General features: G+C 49.8%; 1 protein-coding gene across 1 annotated transcript; it reads left to right on the top strand.

The window, feature by feature from the left end:
- Positions 1 to 253: 253 nt before the first annotated feature.
- scn4ab (sodium channel, voltage-gated, type IV, alpha, b) lies at positions 254 to 18,972 on the top strand. Its single transcript, XM_053338113.1, is given in 30 exon segments — positions 254 to 400; positions 566 to 703; positions 2,096 to 2,214; positions 2,401 to 2,478; positions 4,564 to 4,692; positions 4,815 to 4,906; positions 5,850 to 6,161; positions 6,248 to 6,311; positions 6,782 to 6,923; positions 7,319 to 7,598; positions 8,751 to 9,115; positions 9,227 to 9,298; positions 9,468 to 9,569; positions 9,941 to 10,297; positions 10,711 to 10,900; positions 10,980 to 11,299; positions 11,380 to 11,488; positions 11,891 to 12,045; positions 12,550 to 12,723; positions 14,831 to 14,953; positions 15,032 to 15,316; positions 15,419 to 15,472; positions 15,557 to 15,694; positions 15,887 to 15,991; positions 16,077 to 16,347; positions 16,582 to 17,203; positions 17,285 to 17,429; positions 18,082 to 18,159; positions 18,306 to 18,528; positions 18,805 to 18,972. Coding segments are annotated over 30 exon segments (5,496 nt in total). The 5' UTR covers positions 254 to 268; the 3' UTR covers positions 18,927 to 18,972.
- The last annotated feature ends 921 nt before the right edge of the window (positions 18,973 to 19,893 follow it).

The raw sequence follows: 19,893 nt of genomic DNA on the forward strand, positions 1-19,893 counted from the left end.
CTTCGTATCAGTTTAGATCTTCAGTCAGGGCCGTGTGGACGTGTTACTTCCTGTTCTGTTACTTCCTGTTTGTCACTTCCTGTTCTGTTACTTCCTGTTTGTCACTTCCTGTTCTGTTACTTCCTGTTTGTCACTTCCTGTTCTGTTACTTCCTGTTTGTCTCTCTGTGTTGGTTTATGAAGTTCCTGACCTGTCTATCAGTGTTGGGTGATTTTAACCCTCCGTCCCCGCAGCAGGCGGTCGCTGGGCGGAGCTGCAGAATGCCAGGATGGCGCCTCTGCTGCCCCCTCTTGGTACGGAGATCTTCAGACGCTTCACGCCAGCTTCACTGGAAGAGATCCAACGACGATATGAAGCCGAGGAGCAGGAGCAACAGAGGAAGAAGGAGAAGAACATAGAGGTAAAAACATACGGATCACCTTTCAACTGTCAATGACAACATTCAACACTCTGAGAACTCCTCCACCAATCAGCAGGCAGATCTCTGATTAACCATCTAAATGTTCATTGTCTTTAACTCTGATTCAAACTCTCCTCTCTCATTGGCCGGTTCTCTGATTGACAGGTGGCAGAGGAAGACCTGCCTAAGCCAGCCAGTGACCTGGAGGCTGGTAAGCCCCTCCCATTCATCTACGGGGACCCGCCCCCTGAGCTAATCAACACCCCATTGGAGGAGCTGGATCCCTTCTACCAATCACATAAGGTCTGTCCCCTGTGACCTGTCTGTCTGACCTGTGACCTGTCTGTCTGACCTGTCTGTCTGACCTGTCTGTCTGACCTGTGACCTGTCTGTCTGACCTGTGACCTGTCTGTCTGACCTGTGACCTGTCTGTCTGACCTGTGATCTATCTGACCTGTGACCTGTCTGTCTGACCTGTGACCTGTCTGTCTGACCTGTGATCTGTCTGTCTGTCTGTCTGACCTGTCTGTCTGACCTGTCTGTCTGACCTGTGATCTGTCTGTCTGTCTGTCTGACCTGTGACCTGTCTGTCTGACCTGTCTGTCTGACCTGTGACCTGTCTGTCTGACCTGTGATCTGTCTGACCTGTGACCTGTCTGTCTGACCTGTCTGTCTGTCTGACCTGTGACCTGTCTGTCTGACCTGTGATCTGTCTGTCTGACCTGTGACCTGTCTGTCTGACCTGTGATCTGTCTGTCTGTCTGTCTGACCTGTCTGTCTGACCTGTCTGTCTGACCTGTGATCTGTCTGTCTGTCTGTCTGACCTGTGACCTGTCTGTCTGACCTGTGACCTGTCTGTCTGACCTGTGATCTGTCTGACCTGTGACCTGTCTGTCTGACCTGTCTGTCTGTCTGACCTGTGACCTGTCTGTCTGACCTGTGATCTGTCTGTCTGACCTGTGACCTGTCTGTCTGACCTGTGATCTGTCTGTCTGTCTGTCTGACCTGTCTGTCTGACCTGTCTGTCTGACCTGTGATCTGTCTGTCTGTCTGTCTGACCTGTGACCTGTCTGTCTGACCTGTGACCTGTCTGTCTGACCTGTGATCTGTCTGACCTGTGACCTGTCTGTCTGACCTGTGATCTGTCTGTCTGACCTGTGACCTGTCTGTGTGACCTGTCTGTCTGTCTGACCTGTGACCTGTCTGTCTGACCTGTGATCTGTCTGTCTGACCTGTGACCTGTCTGTCTGACCTGTGATCTGTCTGTCTGTCTGACCTGTGATCTGTCTGTCTGACCTGTGACCTGTCTGTCTGACCTGTGATCTGTCTGTCTGACCTGTGACCTGTCTGTCTGACCTCTCTGTCTGTCTGACCTGTGACCTGTCTGTCTGACCTGTGATCTGTCTGTCTGTCTGTCTGACCTGTGATCTGTCTGTCTGACCTGTGACCTGTCTGTCTGACCTGTGACCTGTCTGTCTGACCTGTGATCTGTCTGTCTGACCTGTCTGTCTGACCTGTGACCTGTCTGTCTGACCTGTCTGTCTGTCTGTCTGTCTGTCTGTCTGACCTGTGACCTGTCTGTCTGACCTGTGATCTGTCTGTCTGACCTGTCTGTCTGACCTGTGACCTGTCTGTCTGACCTGTCTGTCTGTCTGTCTGACCTGTCTATCTGACCTGTGACCTGTCTGTCTGCAGACCTTCATCGTGCTCAGTAAGGGAAACACCATCTTCAGGTTTAACGCCGACCCGGCCTGTTACCTGCTGAGTCCGTTTAGCCGTCTGAGGATTTACTCCATCAGGATCCTCATCCACTCATATCCTTCCTGTCCCTGTGCTGCTCTCTGATTGGTTAACACATGTCACCCTGTGCTGCTCTCTGATTGGTTAACACATGTCACCCTGTGCTGCTCTCTGATTGGTTAATGCATGTCACCCTGTGCTGCTCTCTGATTGGTTAATAAATATTTTTTGTTCCTTAAAGATAAAACTTTATTCAGTTATTTCATCATGTTGACGATTCTGACCAACTGTGTGTTCATGACGATGAGCGACCCTCCACCATGGAGCAAGACTGTGGAGTGAGTTAACAGCTAGCACGTTACCATGGAAACCATGGTGACTGATGGGTGACTGATGTGTGTCTGATGGGTGTCTGATGGGTGACTGATGGGTGACTGATGGGTGTCTGATGAGTGACTGATGGGTGACTGATGGGTGTCTGATGGGTGACTGATGGGTGACTGATGGGTGTCTGATGAGTGACTGATGGGTGACTGATGGGTATCTGATGGGTGACTGATGGGTGTCTGATGGGTGACTGATGGGTGACTGATGGGTGTCTGATGAGTGACTGATGGGTGACTGATGGGTATCTGATGGGTATCTGATGGGTGACTGATGGGTATCTGATGGGTATCTGATGGGTGACTGATGGGTATCTGATGGGTGTCTGATGGGTATCTGATGGGTGACTGATGGGTATCTGATGGGTGACTGATGGGTGACTGATGGGTATCTGATGGGTGACTGATGGGTATCTGATGGGTATCTGATGGGTGACTGATGGGTATCTGATGGGTGTCTGATGGGTATCTGATGGGTGACTGATGGGTATCTGATGGGTATCTGATGGGTGACTGATGGGTATCTGATGGGTATCTGATGGGTGACTGATGGGTATCTGATGGGTGTCTGATGGGTGTCTGATGGATGTCTGATGGGTGACTGATGGGTGTCTGATGGGTGACTGATGGGTATCTGATGGGTGACTGATGGGTGTCTGATGGGTATCTGATGGGTATCTGATGGGTGACTGATGGGTGACTGATGGGTATCTGATGGGTGACTGATGGGTATCTGATGGGTATCTGATGGGTGACTGATGGGTATCTGATGGGTGTCTGATGGGTATCTGATGGGTGACTGATGGGTATCTGATGGGTATCTGATGGGTGACTGATGGGTATCTGATGGGTATCTGATGGGTGACTGATGGGTATCTGATGGGTGTCTGATGGGTGTCTGATGGATGTCTGATGGGTGACTGATGGGTGTCTGATGGGTGACTGATGGGTATCTGATGGGTGACTGATGGGTGTCTGATGGGTGACTGATGGGTATCTGATGGGTATCTGATGGGTGTCTGATGGGTGTCTGATGGGTGACTGATGGGTGACTGATGGGTGTCTGATGGGTGACTGATGGGTGACTGATGGGTGTCTGATGAGTGACTGTCTGATGGGTATCTGATGGGTGTCTGATGGGTGACTGATGAGTGACTGATGGGTGACTGATGGGTGACTGATGGGTATCTGATGGGTGACTGATGAGTGTCTGATGGGTGTCTGATGGGTGTCTGATGGGTGTCTGATGGGTGTCTGATGGGTGACTGATGAGTGACTGATGGGTGACTGATGGGTGACTGATGGGTATCTGATGGGTGACTGATGAGTGACTGATGGGTGACTGATGGGTGACTGATGGGTATCTGATGGGTGTCTGATGGGTGTCTGATGGGTGTCTGATGGGTGACTGATGAGTGACTGATGGGTGACTGATGGGTGACTGATGGGTATCTGATGGGTGACTGATGAGTGACTGATGGGTGACTGATGGGTGACTGATGGGTATCTGATGGGTGTCTGATGGGTGTCTGATGGGTGTCTGATGGGTGACTGATGGGTGACTGATGGGTGACTGATGGGTGACTGATGGGTATCTGATGGGTGTCTGATGGGTGTCTGATGGGTGTCTGATGGGTGTCTGATGGGTATCTGATGGGTGTCTGATGGGTGTCTGATGGGTGACTGATGGGTGTCTGATGGGTATCTGATGGGTGACTGATGGGTATCTGATGGGTGTCTGATGGGTGTCTGATGGGTGACTGATGGGTGTCTGATGGGTGTCTGATGGGTGTCTGATGAGTATCTGATGGGTATCTGATGGGTGTCTGATGGGTGTCTGATGGGTGTCTGATGGGTATCTGATGGGTGTCTGATGGGTGTCTGATGAGTATCTGATGGGTGTCTGATGGGTATCTGATGGGTGTCTGATGGGTGACTGATGGGTATCTGATGGGTGTCTGATGGGTGTCTGATGGGTGTCTGATGGGTGACTGATGGGTGTCTGATGGGTGTCTGATGGATGTTCTTGTGGTCCGACAGATACGTGTTTACAGGAATTTACACTTTTGAAGCTTCAGTGAAAGTCATGTCGAGAGGATTCTGTGTGGGAGACTTCACCTTCCTCAGAGACCCCTGGAACTGGCTTGACTTCATGGTCATCAGCATGGCGTAAGTCTCAATGCACACTGATGATAATGATGATGATGATGGTGAAGATGAAGGTGATGGTGAATGTGGTGGTGTTGATGATGGTAGTGGTGATGAAGATGATGATGATGAATGTGTTTCAGATATCTCACAGAGTTCGTAGATTTGGGAAATGTTTCTGCTTTGAGGACGTTCAGAGTTCTTCGAGCACTAAAAACCATCACAGTCATCCCAGGTCAGTGTGTGTGTGTGTGTTTGTGTGTGTGTGTGTGTGTGTGTGTGTGTGTGTGTGTGTGTGTGTGTATTTTTAATACTCACCGACCACTTTATTAGGTCCACCTTGCCTGTTTTACACAATTTGAAGATGTAATTGTAATTGTTGAGTAAAATATAGATTGTTCCGATCCGAGCTCTGAAACCAATTCAAGGAGAGAACTGATGACGGACAGTTTATGATGATACAAAGCTGTGAAGCTGCAAGTATTTAAAAAGTGAGTTGGTTTGATCTCAGTTGCTTAAATGATGCAAAACTATCATCAACATATAAATCCTTTAATGTGAGCAGACTGCTCCTGGTCCAGGCACTGACAGGTCCATCTGTAATAGAGGGTTAAACCAGGTAGGGGCATTCATTGAGAGACTCATCTAAACTGCACCAGACCTTCAAGGAGAGCTTCACCACGGGCTTCATACAAGGCCTGAGTGTAGGTTCAGGCCTTGTAGAGAGGCAGGCCCACATGACAAGTTCTCTAACTGTAAGAAACCAGTCTGAGAGAATCTGAGAGTCATCCTGCTGGAAGTTTCCTGTTCTTAGCAGACAGGAGAGGAACCCGGTTTCCTGTTCTTAGCAGACAGGAGAGGAACCCGGTTTCCTGTTCTTAGCAGACAGGAGAGGAACCCGGTTTCCTGTTCTTGGCAGACAGGAGAGGAACCCGGTTTCCTGTTCTTGGCAGACAGGAGAGGAACCCGGTTTCCTGTTCTTGGCAGACAGGAGAGGAACCCGGCTTCCTGTTTGTGGGAGCCTCCTCTATAAACCCATGCTGCCTTGTGATTGGCTGATTGAGGAGCAGGTGAACAGGTGAACCTAATAAAGTGGCCGGTGGAAAACGTCATAAACAAACAGGAAGTCAAACAGTCGCGTGTCATCATGTTTCTGTCTTAAACTCCGCCCCCCTCAGGTTTGAAGACGATTGTCGGAGCTCTCATCCAATCAGTGAAGAAGATGGCGGACGTCATGATCCTGACTGTGTTCTGCCTCAGCGTCTTCGCTCTGATTGGTCTGCAGCTCTTCATGGGAAACTTGAGGCAAAAATGTGTCCTGATGTCGCCACTGTTGCTCGGCAACCACACGTCTCCCGGCAACCTCACTACTGGTTACCTCGGCAACGACACGTCTCCCAGTAACCTCACCACTAGTTACCTTGGCAACAACACCTACGGCAACGACACAGGAAGCGATTTTGATTTCCAAGAGTACATCAAAAATACTGGTACAATGATGATGATGATGATGATGATGATGATGATGATGATGACATTTGTAGCTCTAACATCTTCATCTTTGACTGTCTGACAGAAAACCATTATTACCTCCCCGGAGCGAATGATGCTCTGCTGTGTGGAAACAGCTCAGACGCCGGGTAAGTGATGAAGATGATGGTGATGATGATGATGATGGTGATGATGATGATGATTATGATGGTGATGATGGTGATGATGGTGATGATGGTGATGATGATAATGATGGTGATGATGGTGATGATGATGATGTGATGATGATGATGGTGTGATGGTGGTGATGATGGTGATGATGGTGATGATGAAGATGATGATGGTGGTGATGATGATGGTGATGGTGATGATGATGATGGTGATGATGATGGTGGTGATGATGATGATGGTGATGATGAAGATGATGATGATGGTGATGATGATGATGATGGTGATGATGGTGATGATGATGATGATGATGATGATGGTGATGATGGTGGTGGTGATGATGATGATGGTGGTGATGATGATAGTGGTGATGATGATGATGAAGATGATGATGGTGATGATGATGATGATGATGGTGTGATGGTGATGATGAAGATGGTGATGTGTTCAGGGTCTGTCCGGAGGGTTACACATGTCTGAAAGTTGGCAGGAATCCAAACTACGGCTACACGAGCTACGACACGTTCGGCTGGGCGTTTCTGGCTCTGTTCAGACTGATGACCCAGGACTACTGGGAGAACCTGTTCCAGCTGGTCAGGACCTGTCTGTCTCTCACCTGTCTGTCTCTCACCTGTCTGTCTCTCACCTGTCTCTCACCTGTCTGTCTCTCACCTGTCTGTCTCTCACCTGTCTCTCACCTGTCTGTCTCTGTACCTGTCTGTCTTTCACCTGTCTGTCTCTGTACCTGTCTGTCTCTCACCTGTCTGTCTCTGTACCTGTCTCTCACCTGTCTGTCTCTATACCTGTCTGTCATCTGTCTGTCTCTCTCTCCTTTCTGTCTCACCTGTCTGTCTCTCACCTGTCTGTCTCTCTGTACTTGTCTGTCCCTCACCTGTCTGTCTCTCACCTGTCTGTCTCTCTGTACTTGTCTGTCCTTCACCTGTCTGTCTCTCTGTACCTGTCTGTCTCTCACCTGTCTGTCTGTCAGACTCTGCGTGCGGCAGGTAAAACCTACATGATCTTCTTCGTGGTGGTGATCTTCCTCGGCTCGTTCTACCTCATCAACCTGATCCTGGCGGTGGTTGCCATGGCGTACGCCGATCAGAACGAGGCAAGCATCGCCGAGGCCAAACAGAAGGAGGAAGAATACGCCCAAATCCTGGAGGCCCTGAAGAAGAGGGAGGAGGTCAGCTAACTGTCCGACCCACCACATCCACAACTGCTTATTAACAGACGGCTATACACAGCACTTAATAAACACATAAACAGCTGATGAATATCCAATGATCTGTGTGTGTCTGTGTGTGTCTGTGTGTGTGTGTGTCTGTGTGTGTGTGTGTGTGTGTGTGTGTGTGTGTGTGTGTGTGTGTTTATTACAACAGGCAAACTGCAGCGTGGAGTTCTCAGAGAAACACGATTCATCATCAACTGCAGATGTAAACGAGCAAGATCAAACTGCCATGGATGGTACACACACACACACACACACACACACACACACACACACACACACACACACACACACACACACATTTCCTCCACAGAATTCAGGCTTCAATGAAGTCTGTGCCTATAAAGTAACTTTCTGTCATCTCCAGTAGGGTTAGGGTCTCTGCTCACCTGTACGGCAGCTCAGAAGGGACAGCTTGGTGTAAATATTCACATTATTTAGAACGAGTGGGAGGAAATAAGAGCAGGAACGTTACTTTTAAAAGTAAAGTTATCTAACACTGTCTCCAGCTGCAGTCTCTAGCTGTTGTCTCCACCTAGGTTAGGGTTAGCTGTTGTCTCCAGCTGTTGTCTCCAGCTGCTGTCTCCAGCTGCTTTCTCCAGCTGTTGTCTCCAGCTGTTGTCTCCAGCTGCTGTCTCCAGCTGGGTTAGGGTTAGCTGTTGTCTCCAGCTGCTGTCTCCAGCTGTTGTCTCCAGCTGCTTTCTCCAGCTGTTGTCTCCAGCTGCTGTCTCCAGCTGCTTTCTCCAGCTGCTGTCTCCAGCTGCTTTCTCCAGCTGTTGTCTCCAGCTGCAGTCTCCAGCTGCTGTCTCCAGCTGCTGTCTCCAGCTGCTTTCTCCAGCTGCTGTCTCCAGCTGCTTTCTCCAGCTGTTGTCTCCAGCTGCAGTCTCCAGCTGCTTTCTCCAGCTGTTGTCTCCAGCTGCAGTCTCCAGCTGCTGTCTCCAGCTGCTGTCTCCAGCTGCAGTCTCCAGCTGCTGTCTCCAGCTGCTGTCTCCAGCTGTTGTCTCCAGCTGTTGTCTCCAGCTGCAGTCTCCAGCTGCTTTCTCCAGCTGCTGTCTCCAGCTGCTTTCTCCAGCTGTTGTCTCCAGCTGCTGTCTCCAGCTGTTGTCTCCAGCTGCTGTCTCCAGCTGTTGTCTCCAGCTGCTGTCTCCAGCTGCTTTCTCCAGCTGCTGTCTTCAGCTGCTTTCTCCAGCTGCTGTCTCCAGCTGCAGTCTCCAGCTGTTGTCTCCAGCTGTTGTCTCCAGCTGTTGTCTCTAGCTGTTGTCTCCAGCTGCTGTCTCCAGCTGCTGTCTCCAGCTGTTGTCTCACTGTGTTTCAGGGTATGATGACGACCAGAGACCGTGTCCTCCGTGTTGGTACGCCTTCTCTGATATCTTCCTGAAGTGGAACTGCTGTGGCTGCTGGCGGTGGATCAAGCCGTGGCTCTACACCATCGTCATGGACCCGTTCGTCGACCTCAGCATCACCATCTGCATCGTGCTGAACACCGTGTTCATGGCCATGGAGCATTACCCCATGACGCCGCAGTTTGAGGAGCTGCTGAGCGTCGGGAACCTGGTCAGTGCCCAAAAAGTCTGCTTCTGTTTGACCTCTGACCTCCTACCTCTGACCCTTGACCTCTGACCTCTGACCCTTGACGTCTGACCTCTGACCTCTGACCTCTTGCAGGTGTTCACAGGGATCTTCACGGCTGAGATGATTCTCAAACTTCTGGCCATGGACCCGTACTACTACTTCCAGGTGAGACTTCTGGTTCACTGCATCAAGGCGGTGACATCACGGTGACATCACGGTGACATCACGGTGACATCGTGGTGACATTGTGTTGACATCACGATGACATCACGATGACATCATGGTGACATTGTGGTGACGGTGATGTGAGATTGACCCGTTGCCATGGTTACAGGTGGGCTGGAACATCTTTGACAGCATCATCGTCACCATGAGTCTGGTGGAGCTGGGATTGGCCAACGTTCAGGGTCTGTCGGTGCTGCGCTCCTTCCGATTGGTCAGTATGACATCAGCATCATTACATCATCATTACATCCCCACCCGTCTGACCACCTGTCTCACCACCTATCTCACGACCTGTCTCACCACCCATCTCACCACCTGTCTCACCACCTGTCTCACCACCCGTCTCACCACCCGTCTCACCACCCGTCTCACCACCTGTCTCACCACCCGTCTCACTACCTGTCTCACCACCCGTCTCACCACCCGTCTCCTCACCCGTCTCACTACCCGTCTCCTCACCCGTCTCAACACCCGTCTCACCACCTGTCTCACCACCCGTCTCACCACCTGTCTCACCACCGGTCTCACCACCTGTCTCACCACCCGTCTCACCACCTGTCTCCTCACCGGTCTCACCCCCAGATGCGAGTGTTTAAGCTGGCTAAGTCGTGGCCGACTCTGAGCATGCTGATAAAGATCATCGGTAACTCGGTGGGGGCTCTGGGGAACCTGACGCTGGTCCTGGCCATCATCGTCTTCATCTTCGCCGTGGTCGGCATGCAGCTGTTCGGGAAGAGCTACAAAGACTGCGTGTGCCGCATCGCCGAGGACTGCGAGCTGCCCCGCTGGCACATGAACGACTTCTTCCACGCCTTCCTCATCATCTTCAGGGTCCTCTGCGGCGAGTGGATCGAGACCATGTGGGACTGCATGGAGGTGGCGGGTCAGACCATGTGCCTGATGGTCTTCATGTTGGTCATGGTCATCGGTAACCTGGTGGTGAGTCAGATCCAGGTCCTGAACCAGACCTGAACAAGTAATCAGTGTTATAACGTTTATATTTCCATATTTATGAATTCTTCTGACTGCTGATAACTCAACATGAGACCAGCTCCACCTGGAACCGGTTTGGACTTTTGGCTTTGGAGTCCTCCTCAGACTTTGAGATGTTGGTTCTGGTCTCATGGGTCCTCAAAGTCCCACCAGAGTCCGTCAGCAAATCTAATGCCAGTTTAAATGTGCATATTGAACCTGGTGCTGACTTTTGGGGCTTTTCCATTAGACAGTTCTAGCTCTGCTCTCCTGGGTTTGGTACCAGCTGGTCGTCATAGCAACGCTGAGTTAAACTGCTGTGACGTCATTTTCTACACAAACTGTTTCTGCCCCCCCTCAGTCTGCTGGTCTGGTTTCAGGTCCTGAACCTGTTCCTGGCTCTGCTGCTCAGCTCCTTCAGCGGTGAGAACCTGGCGGCTCCAGATGAAGACGGAGAGAACAACCTGCAGATCGCCATAAATCGGATCAACAGGGCCGTTGCCTGGGTGACGTCCTGGGTCCTGGAGCAGTTCTGGACTCTGCTGGGGAAGAAGGACCCGGACCAGAGCGGTAGATCCAGACCACCACAGAACCAGGACTTCATCAGTCTGTGAGGTTTGAATACTGAATGTTTTCTCTGTGTCGTTAGCGGCCGACGGCGACGAGGACGACAGGAAGGAGTTCTTGGCTTTGAGCTTTGTGGCCTCGGACCAGCCGGGGTCAGAGGTCAACGCTCTCAGCTGTAACCATGACGACCAGCCGGGGTCAGAGGTCAACGCTCTCAGCTGTAACCATGACGACCAGCCGAGTAACTACCACAACATCGCCACCCTGAAGGTTCCCATCGCCGAGGCCGAGTCGGACTTTGAGACGCCTGAAAATGACGATGATGACGAAGATGATGATGATGATGAAGATGATGAAGATGATGATGATGATGGTGATGAAGAGGAAGAAAATCACTCCCAAGTAAATGATCCAGTTATCTCTGCTTCATAAAGAGCGGGAAAATAAAGTCCCCGATCAATAATCAGTGTGTGTTTGTTCAGTGTGACGAGTCGTCGCTCTGCAGCACCGTCCAGAGGATCCCTGAAGTCCAGGAGGAAGACCACGATGAAGAGGAGGATAAAAACATACCTGTGGACTGCTGCACTGAAGGTACACACACACACACACACACACACACACAGACAGACACACATATACACACACACACATACACACACACACACATATACACACACACTGTCAGTTTCAGCCTGAGACAAATTTCCAATAAAATCTCTAAAAATATCTGTGTATGTGTGTGTGTGTGTGTGTGTGTGTGTGTGTGTGTGTGTGTGTGTGTGTGTATGTGTGTGTGTGTGTGTGTGTATGTGTATATATATGTGTGTGTGTGTATATGTGTGTATATGTGTGTGTGTGTATGTGTATATATATATGTGTGTGTGTGTGTGTGTATGTGTGTGTATGTGTGTATATGTGTGTGTATGTCTGTGTGTGTGTGTGTGTGTGTGTGTGTGTGTGTGTGTGTGTGTGTATGTGTTTGTGTGGTTTCAGAGTGCTACCGCTGCTGTCCGTGCCTGGTCATAGACACGTCCCAGGGCCGAGGGAAGGTCTGGTCTAACTTCAGGAGAACGTGTTACTCCATCGTTGAACACAACTACTTTGAGTCTTTCATCATCTTCATGATCCTGCTGAGCAGCGGAGCTCTGGTGACTCTTCATCTTTATCTTTTATTAACCTCAACATCACTCTGTGTACTGTAACATCAGACCATGTGACTGAGCAGGTCAGCTCTGATTGGTCCTCAGTGTGAGTACTAACCTTTGGAGACAACATGGCCGACAGCAGCTCGCTGGAAAACTAACTCACAGCTAACACGTAGCTAACAATGGACTACAAACATGGCTGCCGTAGGTGAGTTTGTAACACTGTGACATCATGATGAACTAATGACAAAACCTCTCTTCTGTTGCCATGGAAACAAATTAGCATCATTCAATTAGAGCTCAGATTTCAGCTTGATGAGCGTCACTGAGCTGGTTGTGTGTGTGTGTGTGTGTGTGTGTGTGTGTGTGTGTGTGTGTGTGTGTGTGTGTGTGTTTGAACAGTGCTAACGTGTGTGTGTGTATGTGTGTGTGTGAACAGTACTAACGTGTGTGTGTGTGTGTGTGAACAGTGCTAACGTGTGTGTGTGTGTGTGTGTGTGTGTGTAGGCGTTTGAAGACGTCTACCTGGAGCAGCGTCGGGTCATAAAGACGTTGCTGGAGTACGCCGACCAGGTGTTCACCTACGTGTTCGTAATCGAGATGATTCTCAAGTGGGTCGCCTACGGATTCAAGACCTACTTCACCAACGCCTGGTGCTGGCTTGACTTCCTCATCGTAGACGTAAGAACATGTTACCATAGCAACGAGCTCTGTATGCAGACGGGTCAGTGAGGTGTTTCTGTCTCCATGAGGTTTAGTTTAAATTTAAAGGGTTAAAATAAACATGAATAACTTCACACATATATTAGAGGATTATGGTAAAAATGTCTAAGTGGTGTAACCATAAAAACTACTCCTAGCCTCCCCCGGATGTCTGAACTCCTGACCCGATCTCTAACGCTGAGCCCAGACTCTCTCTGCTTGGATCCAGCATCTCATTGTTTGGGTCACTACCCAAAGCTGGTGAGCAGAGGTGAGGGTTGGGACGTAGACTGACTGCTGAACTGAGAGCTGCACCTTCAGGCTCAGCTCGTTCTCCACCAGGACAGTCATCACTGCTGATGCTGCACCCATCCTGGGCAGTAACCCCCCCCTCCCCCCAACCCTGAGGGGGCAGTCCACCTTGTTCCAGCAGAGTACCATGGCCTCAGATGTGGAGGTGCTGACTCTCATCCCGACCGCTTCACATTCAGCTACAAACCGTCCCAGAGCCTGTTGGATATCTTCACCTGTAGAGTCCAACAGAACAACATCAACCACAAACAGCAGAGAGGCCATTCTGAGGTCCCCAAACTGGACTCTCTCCTCCCCCCGGCTGCACTTTGAGACTCTGTCCATGAAGATCACAAACAGGATCAGAGACCAGGGACAGCCCTGATGGAGCCCAACACCCACTGAGACCAGGTCTGACTTACTGCAGAGGATGTGAACACAGCTCTCACAGCGGTTGTGTCTGTGAGACCCAATGGCTCGCAGCAGAGACCCTGGTAACCCAAACTCCCACAAGGTCCCCCCAGGGACACGGTCCTAAGCCTTCTCGATGTCCACAAAGCACATGTAGACTAGATGTGTGAACTCCCATGACCCCTCCAGGATCCTGCAGGGTGAAGAGCTGGTCCACTGTTCCACGGCCAGAGTCCACATCGCTCCTCCTGAATCAGGTTCAACAATCAGCCGGAGCCTTTCAGCATCAGCTTCTCCAGGAGGCTGAGTAGTGTGATCCTGATAGTTGGAACCTCCGGTCTGCCAGTCCAAGGGTCACTGTCCCAGACCTCCATGCGACGTTGAAGAGGCGTGCCAACAATGACAACCCCACAATGTCCAGAGCCTTCAGCATCACAGGGTGAACCTCCACCCCGCCCCCCGGATCATCCAGCTCTGCCTCCTCTACAGAGAACATGTTGGCTGGGTTTAGAAGTGTTCCTTCCCCCGCCCGACAATATCGCCAGGCGAGGGCAGCAGCAACAACCTGAGCTGAGCCCTCCTGAGTCACCTGACAGTTTGCCAGAACTTCTTCGAGGCCGTCCGTTAGTCCTTCTCCATGATCTGCCCAAACCGCTGCCTTCTACCAAATAATTCAACTTGCTTGAAAACAGTTAATAGTCAATAAAACACAATATCAACTAGTTAGGCATGATCTTACATTATAACTTTTATATTAAATAAAGCTAATGGAATACTATTGTTCTAAATATTACATTTCATCTGGTTACCATGGAGACCAGGAAACATTTACATGTTTTAAATGAAGTCATTATTAGTATAAGTCCACTTAAACACACTGTACCTGATACAATATTTAATATCTATCATTCTTTTGAGGTTACACCATTTGACATGTTCAGGAGCATTCAGTCTTACTTTTGGTAAAAAATGGGTCAAATGTCATTTCAAATCTCTCTTATTGATCTTTTTTTAATATATTGATTATATTGAAGTGGTCGTAACCTCCATGATGTCTTGCTGCGGAGTTCAGTCTGAATTTAAACCTGATGCTGCTTTTAAATCTAGTTTAACTGATTTATGAATTCATCATCTTACCAACTCTTATTATCTCTGAGCCTGCTGTAATCATACTGACTATTAAAAAGTGTCCAGGTGAATAAATGAAGCTACTTTTCTATATCAGTCTGAATTGGTTGGAGGTCCCAGAGATGCAGAGTGAATCAGAGACGTTCCTCCTGTTCTTATATTTCTCATATTCTTGAATTGCTCATCTTGACTCTCATCTGTCTCTGGTGTCTTTTGTTGTGGTGCTATATAAATAAAGGTTGATTTATTGTCCCAGGTGTCTCTGGTGTCTCTGACCGCCAACCTGCTGGGATTCTCTGAGCTGGGAGCCATCAAGTCTCTGAGGACACTGAGAGCTCTGAGGCCTCTGAGGGCCCTGTCTCGCTTTGAGGGCATGAGGGTGAGACACCTGCCTGTCTGTCTCTCTGTGTCCAGGTGGGTGCGATGTACTGACCTGTCTCTCTCTCTCTGTGGTCAGGTGGTGGTGAACGCGCTGGTCGGAGCGATCCCGTCCATCTTTAACGTGCTGCTGGTGTGTCTGATCTTCTGGCTGATCTTCAGCATCATGGGCGTCAACCTGTTTGCAGGAAAGTATTATTACTGCTTTAACGAGACGGCCGGCGAGTCCTTTCACCACGAAGATGTCGACAACAAGACCGAATGTTTGGCTCTGATTCAGATGAACTTCACTGAGGTCCGCTGGAAGAACACAAAGGTTAACTACGACAACGTGGGGATGGGCTACCTGTCGCTGCTGCAGGTGGTCAGTATGAACATGTGACCTCTCCGTTAGTTTGGGATGTTTAGCTTCAGATAAAGTTCAATGTGTTTTTATTCTGCTGATCTCAGCGTTTGTTTCCATCAGGCCACGTTTAAAGGTTGGATGGACATCATGTACGCAGCCGTGGACTCCAGAGAGGTTAGTGCATCAGCTGTTAGCTGCTGGTACTGTTAATGGTTACCATGGTTACCATACTGTGTGTGTGTGTGTGTGTGTGTGCAGGTGGAGTCCCAGCCTATCTACGAGGACAACCTGTACATGTATCTGTACTTCGTCTGTTTCATCATCTTCGGCTCTTTCTTCACCCTCAACCTCTTCATCGGAGTCATCATCGACAACTTCAACCAGCAGAAAGCAAAGATATGTGTCACACTTAGAGAGACAGACAGACAGACAGGCAGACAGACAGACAGACAGACAGGCAGACAGACAGACAGGCAGACAGACAGAGAGACAGAGAGACAGACAGACACTCAGAGAGACAGAGAGACAGACAAACAGACAGACAGACAGATAGATGAATAATGACCTGTCTCTCTCTCTTGTCTTTACTTGGGGGGAAAAGACATCTTCATGACGGAGGAGCAGAAGAAATATTACAACGCTATGAAGAAACTGGGCTCCAAGAAACCTCAGAAACCGGTTCCACGCCCCGAGGTCAGTCGCCGTGAGGTCACTTCCTGTCTCAACCTGTGTGTCCAGGTGTGAAACGTCTTCAGGTGTGTCTCTTCCTGTCCCACAGAACAAGTTCCAGGCGTTGGTGTTTGACTTGGTGACCCAGCAGCCGTTTGACATCTTCATCATGGTGCTGATCTGTCTCAACATGGTGACGATGATGGTGGAGACGGACGAGCAGAGTCCAGAGAAAGACCGGATCCTGTACTGGGTCAACCTGGTCTTCATCGTCTTCTTCACCATCGAGTGCACGCTCAAAATCACCGCGCTCAGACATTACTACTTCGCCGTCGGCTGGAACATCTTCGACTTCGTGGTGGTTATTCTCTCCATCGTAGGTGAGTCGCCTTCTGATGATGTCATTATCTTGTCGGCTGGGTCGGTTCTAGCGAGACAAGCTGAGGTACGATTGTTGAGCTCATGGGTTTTATATGTTTTATATTGTTTTTATACTTCAGGAGTTAGAACCGTAGAGTACCGAACACTAACCGTCTGGTGAGAGTGTTGATTCGTTAAATCGCAGAAGAAGAAGAAGAAGAGTTTGACGTGTTCTTCTTCTCCTCCTCCGCCAGGTCTCCTCCTCGCTGACATCATAGAGAAGTACTTTGTCTCGCCCACGCTCTTCCGTGTGATCCGATTGGCTCGCATCGGTCGGGTCCTTCGTCTCATTCGTGGGGCGAAGGGAATCCGGACGCTGCTCTTCGCCCTGATGATGTCACTTCCTGCGCTCTTCAACATCGGCCTCCTCCTCTTCCTCATCATGTTCATCTTCTCCATCTTCGGCATGTCGAACTTCGCCTACGTGAGGAAGGGCGCCATGATAGATGACATGTTTAACTTTGAGACGTTCGGGAACAGCATGATCTGCATGTTCATGATCACGACGTCGGCGGGTTGGGACGGCATGCTGGTCCCCATCATGAACACGCCTCCGGACTGCGACCCCAACGCGGAGCATCCGGGGACGCTGGTCAGAGGAGACTGCGGCAGCCCGGGCGTGGGCATCGTCTTCTTCACCACCTACATCATCATGTCCTTCCTGGTGGTGGTCAACATGTACATCGCCATCATCCTGGAGAACTTCAACGTGGCCACCGAGGAGAGCAGCGACCCGCTGTGCGAAGACGACTTCGAGATGTTTTATGAGATCTGGGAGAAGTTCGACCCCGACGCGTCACAGTTCATCCAGTACAAGTGAGTCTTAATCCCAAGTCATTATTGATCAGTAATCAATAAAACATATTAACTCTGACTGATGGACTCTCGTTTCCACAGTAAACTTTCAGATTTCTGCGACACGCTGCAGGATCCTCTCAGGATCCCCAAACCCAACACCATCAAACTGATCCACATGGATCTGCCTCTGGTTCCTGGAGACAAGATCCACTGTCTGGACATCCTGCTGGCGCTCACTGCACAGGTAACCTCACCTGACTCCGGTAACCTCACCTGACTCAGGCTACGTCTCCTGAATCAAGTAACGTCTCCTGACTCAGGCTACGTCTCCTGACTCAGGTAACGTCTCAGGTAACGTCTCCTGACTCAGGTAACGTCCTTTAAGCCTTACATACTGTTGACTCATCTTTATCTGGCCTTTCTCTGATGTGACTCACAGCGTAAAAACATGTTTTTGTTCTGGACCATAAAACAGCGACTGAATGTTTTCCATCAGATGAATCAAACATGAATTAATGACTGACGGAGAATGAATGTGAGTGTAGAGACTAATGATGGGTCAGAATATGAGCAACCTGCAGTCATGTCACACCATGGTGCATTCAAGTGCACCTCGTAAACTCAAAAATCTGTAATCAACGGGACAAAAAGGTTGTTTAAAGGGAAAACGTCTCTTTTTAGTCAATTAGATGCTAAACCAAAAAATGTTCATTCATTTGTAAACGGGCACATTTAGCTACGATTTAGCTTTGCCCCATGTTACTTTATGTTGTGTCATATATATGTGTGTGTGTGTGTGTGTGTGTGTGTCTGTGTGTGTGTGTGTGTGTGTGTGTGTGTGTGTGTGTGTGTGTGTGTGTGTGTGTGTGTGTGTGTGTGTGTGTGTGTGTGTGCAGGTGCTGGGTGATGCAGGAGGGATGGACGCTCTCAAAGCCAGCATGGAGGAGAAGTTCATGGCCAACAATCCCTCAAAGGTTTGAACTGATGGTTAAACTGAAGCTTTTCTTGATGTTACTAGTTTAATATTTCACTTCATCATTTTATCGTACGATGCAGAACATGAACGACGAGCTAGAGGAGACGGGTCAATAGAAACTGATGTGTTGATGTATTACTGCAGGTGTCGTATCAACCAATCAGCAGCACCCTGCGGAGGAAACAGGAAGAGGTGGCAGCGAAGGTGATCCAGAGAGCGTACAGGAAGCACCTGCTGCAGCGGACGCTCAAACTGGCGTCCTACAAATACCGCGAGAAGACGAAGGGACGGCGAGGCGAGGAGCCGCCTCCGGAGACAGAAGGTCTCCTCTGCCAACGAATCCATCAGCTGTACGGAGACGAAGACGGTGACGGAGACGAGACGAGGACGGCTGCCTCACCTGTCTCACCTGTCCCACCTGTCTCACCTGTCCCACCTGTCTCACCTGCCTCACCTGTCCCACCTGTCCCACCTGCCTCACCTGCCTCACCTGTCTCACCTGTCCCACCTGTCTCACCTGTCTCACCTGTCCCACCTGTCTCACCTGTCCCACCTGCCTCACCTGCCTCACCTGTCTCACCTGCCTCACCTGTCTCACCTGTCTCACCTGCCTCACCTGCCTCACCTGCCTCACCTGTCTCAGGTGAGAGTCCGGCTCCTGCTGCCCGGGTGGAGCTTCAGAGTGAGTTTCTCCTCCACGCTGCGCCGCCACTCAACATGCGTGACTTCCTGCGAGATGAGAACCTGAGGGAGTCTATCGTCTGATCGTGGCTCTCTGAGGACTCACCTGAGGACTCACCTGAGGACTCACCTGGGGACTCACCTGAGGACTCACCTGAGGACTCACCTGGGGACTCACCTGGGGACTCACCTGAGGGCTCACCTGGGGACTCACCTGAGGACTCACCTGAGGACGGTTCCTGTGGGAGCAGCTGAAGCTTTGAACATGAAAACGTTTGATGCTGTTTTTTTAATCTGAAACTTTATTTAAACTAACGCAGGATATTATTGACGCTTACCTGACCGCTATGATGTCATCAGTACCGCTATGATGTCATCAGTACTCTCAGACTAAGTTTGATCCACGCTGAGTTCTGTTCAGGAGTCCAGACGACCAATCACAGAGCAGAAACTGTTGCTGCAGCTGTTGAAGAACGTTTAATAATCTTTCATTTAACTTCGTATCAAACGTTCACAGACCGGCAGCGTCGTCAATAACCAATCACTCAGACCTTCATCAGCAGGGTCAGCAGCTGGAATGAATGACGTCATTGTGATGTAAGCGTGACGTCATCGTGACGTCATCGTGACGTCAGCGTGATGTCATCGTGACGTCAGCGTGATGTCAGCGTGATGTCATCGTGACGTCAGCGTGATGTCAGCGTGATGTCAGCGTGACGTCAGCGTGATGTCAGCGTGACGTCAGCGTGATGTCAGCGTGATGTCAGCGTGACGTCATCGTGATGTCAGCGTGATGTCAGCGTGATGTCATCGTGACGTCAGCGTGATGTCAGCGTGATGTCAGCGTGATGTCAGCGTGATGTCATCGTGATGTCAGCGTGATGTCAGAGACTCAGGAAAGCCTTTCAGTGACTTTGACCCTGGACATACTGATTCCTTTTCACTTGAATCACATGAATTTATTGATGAGATCAGTCCTAGAAATTCAAAATGATAAAAACTAACTTATAAATAATGACAGAGCGCAGCGCTGGTAGGTTTTTTAACATTG

Source organism: Scomber japonicus, chromosome 18, assembly GCF_027409825.1.
Source record: "Scomber japonicus isolate fScoJap1 chromosome 18, fScoJap1.pri, whole genome shotgun sequence".
Taxonomy (NCBI): Eukaryota; Metazoa; Chordata; class Actinopteri; order Scombriformes; family Scombridae; genus Scomber; species Scomber japonicus.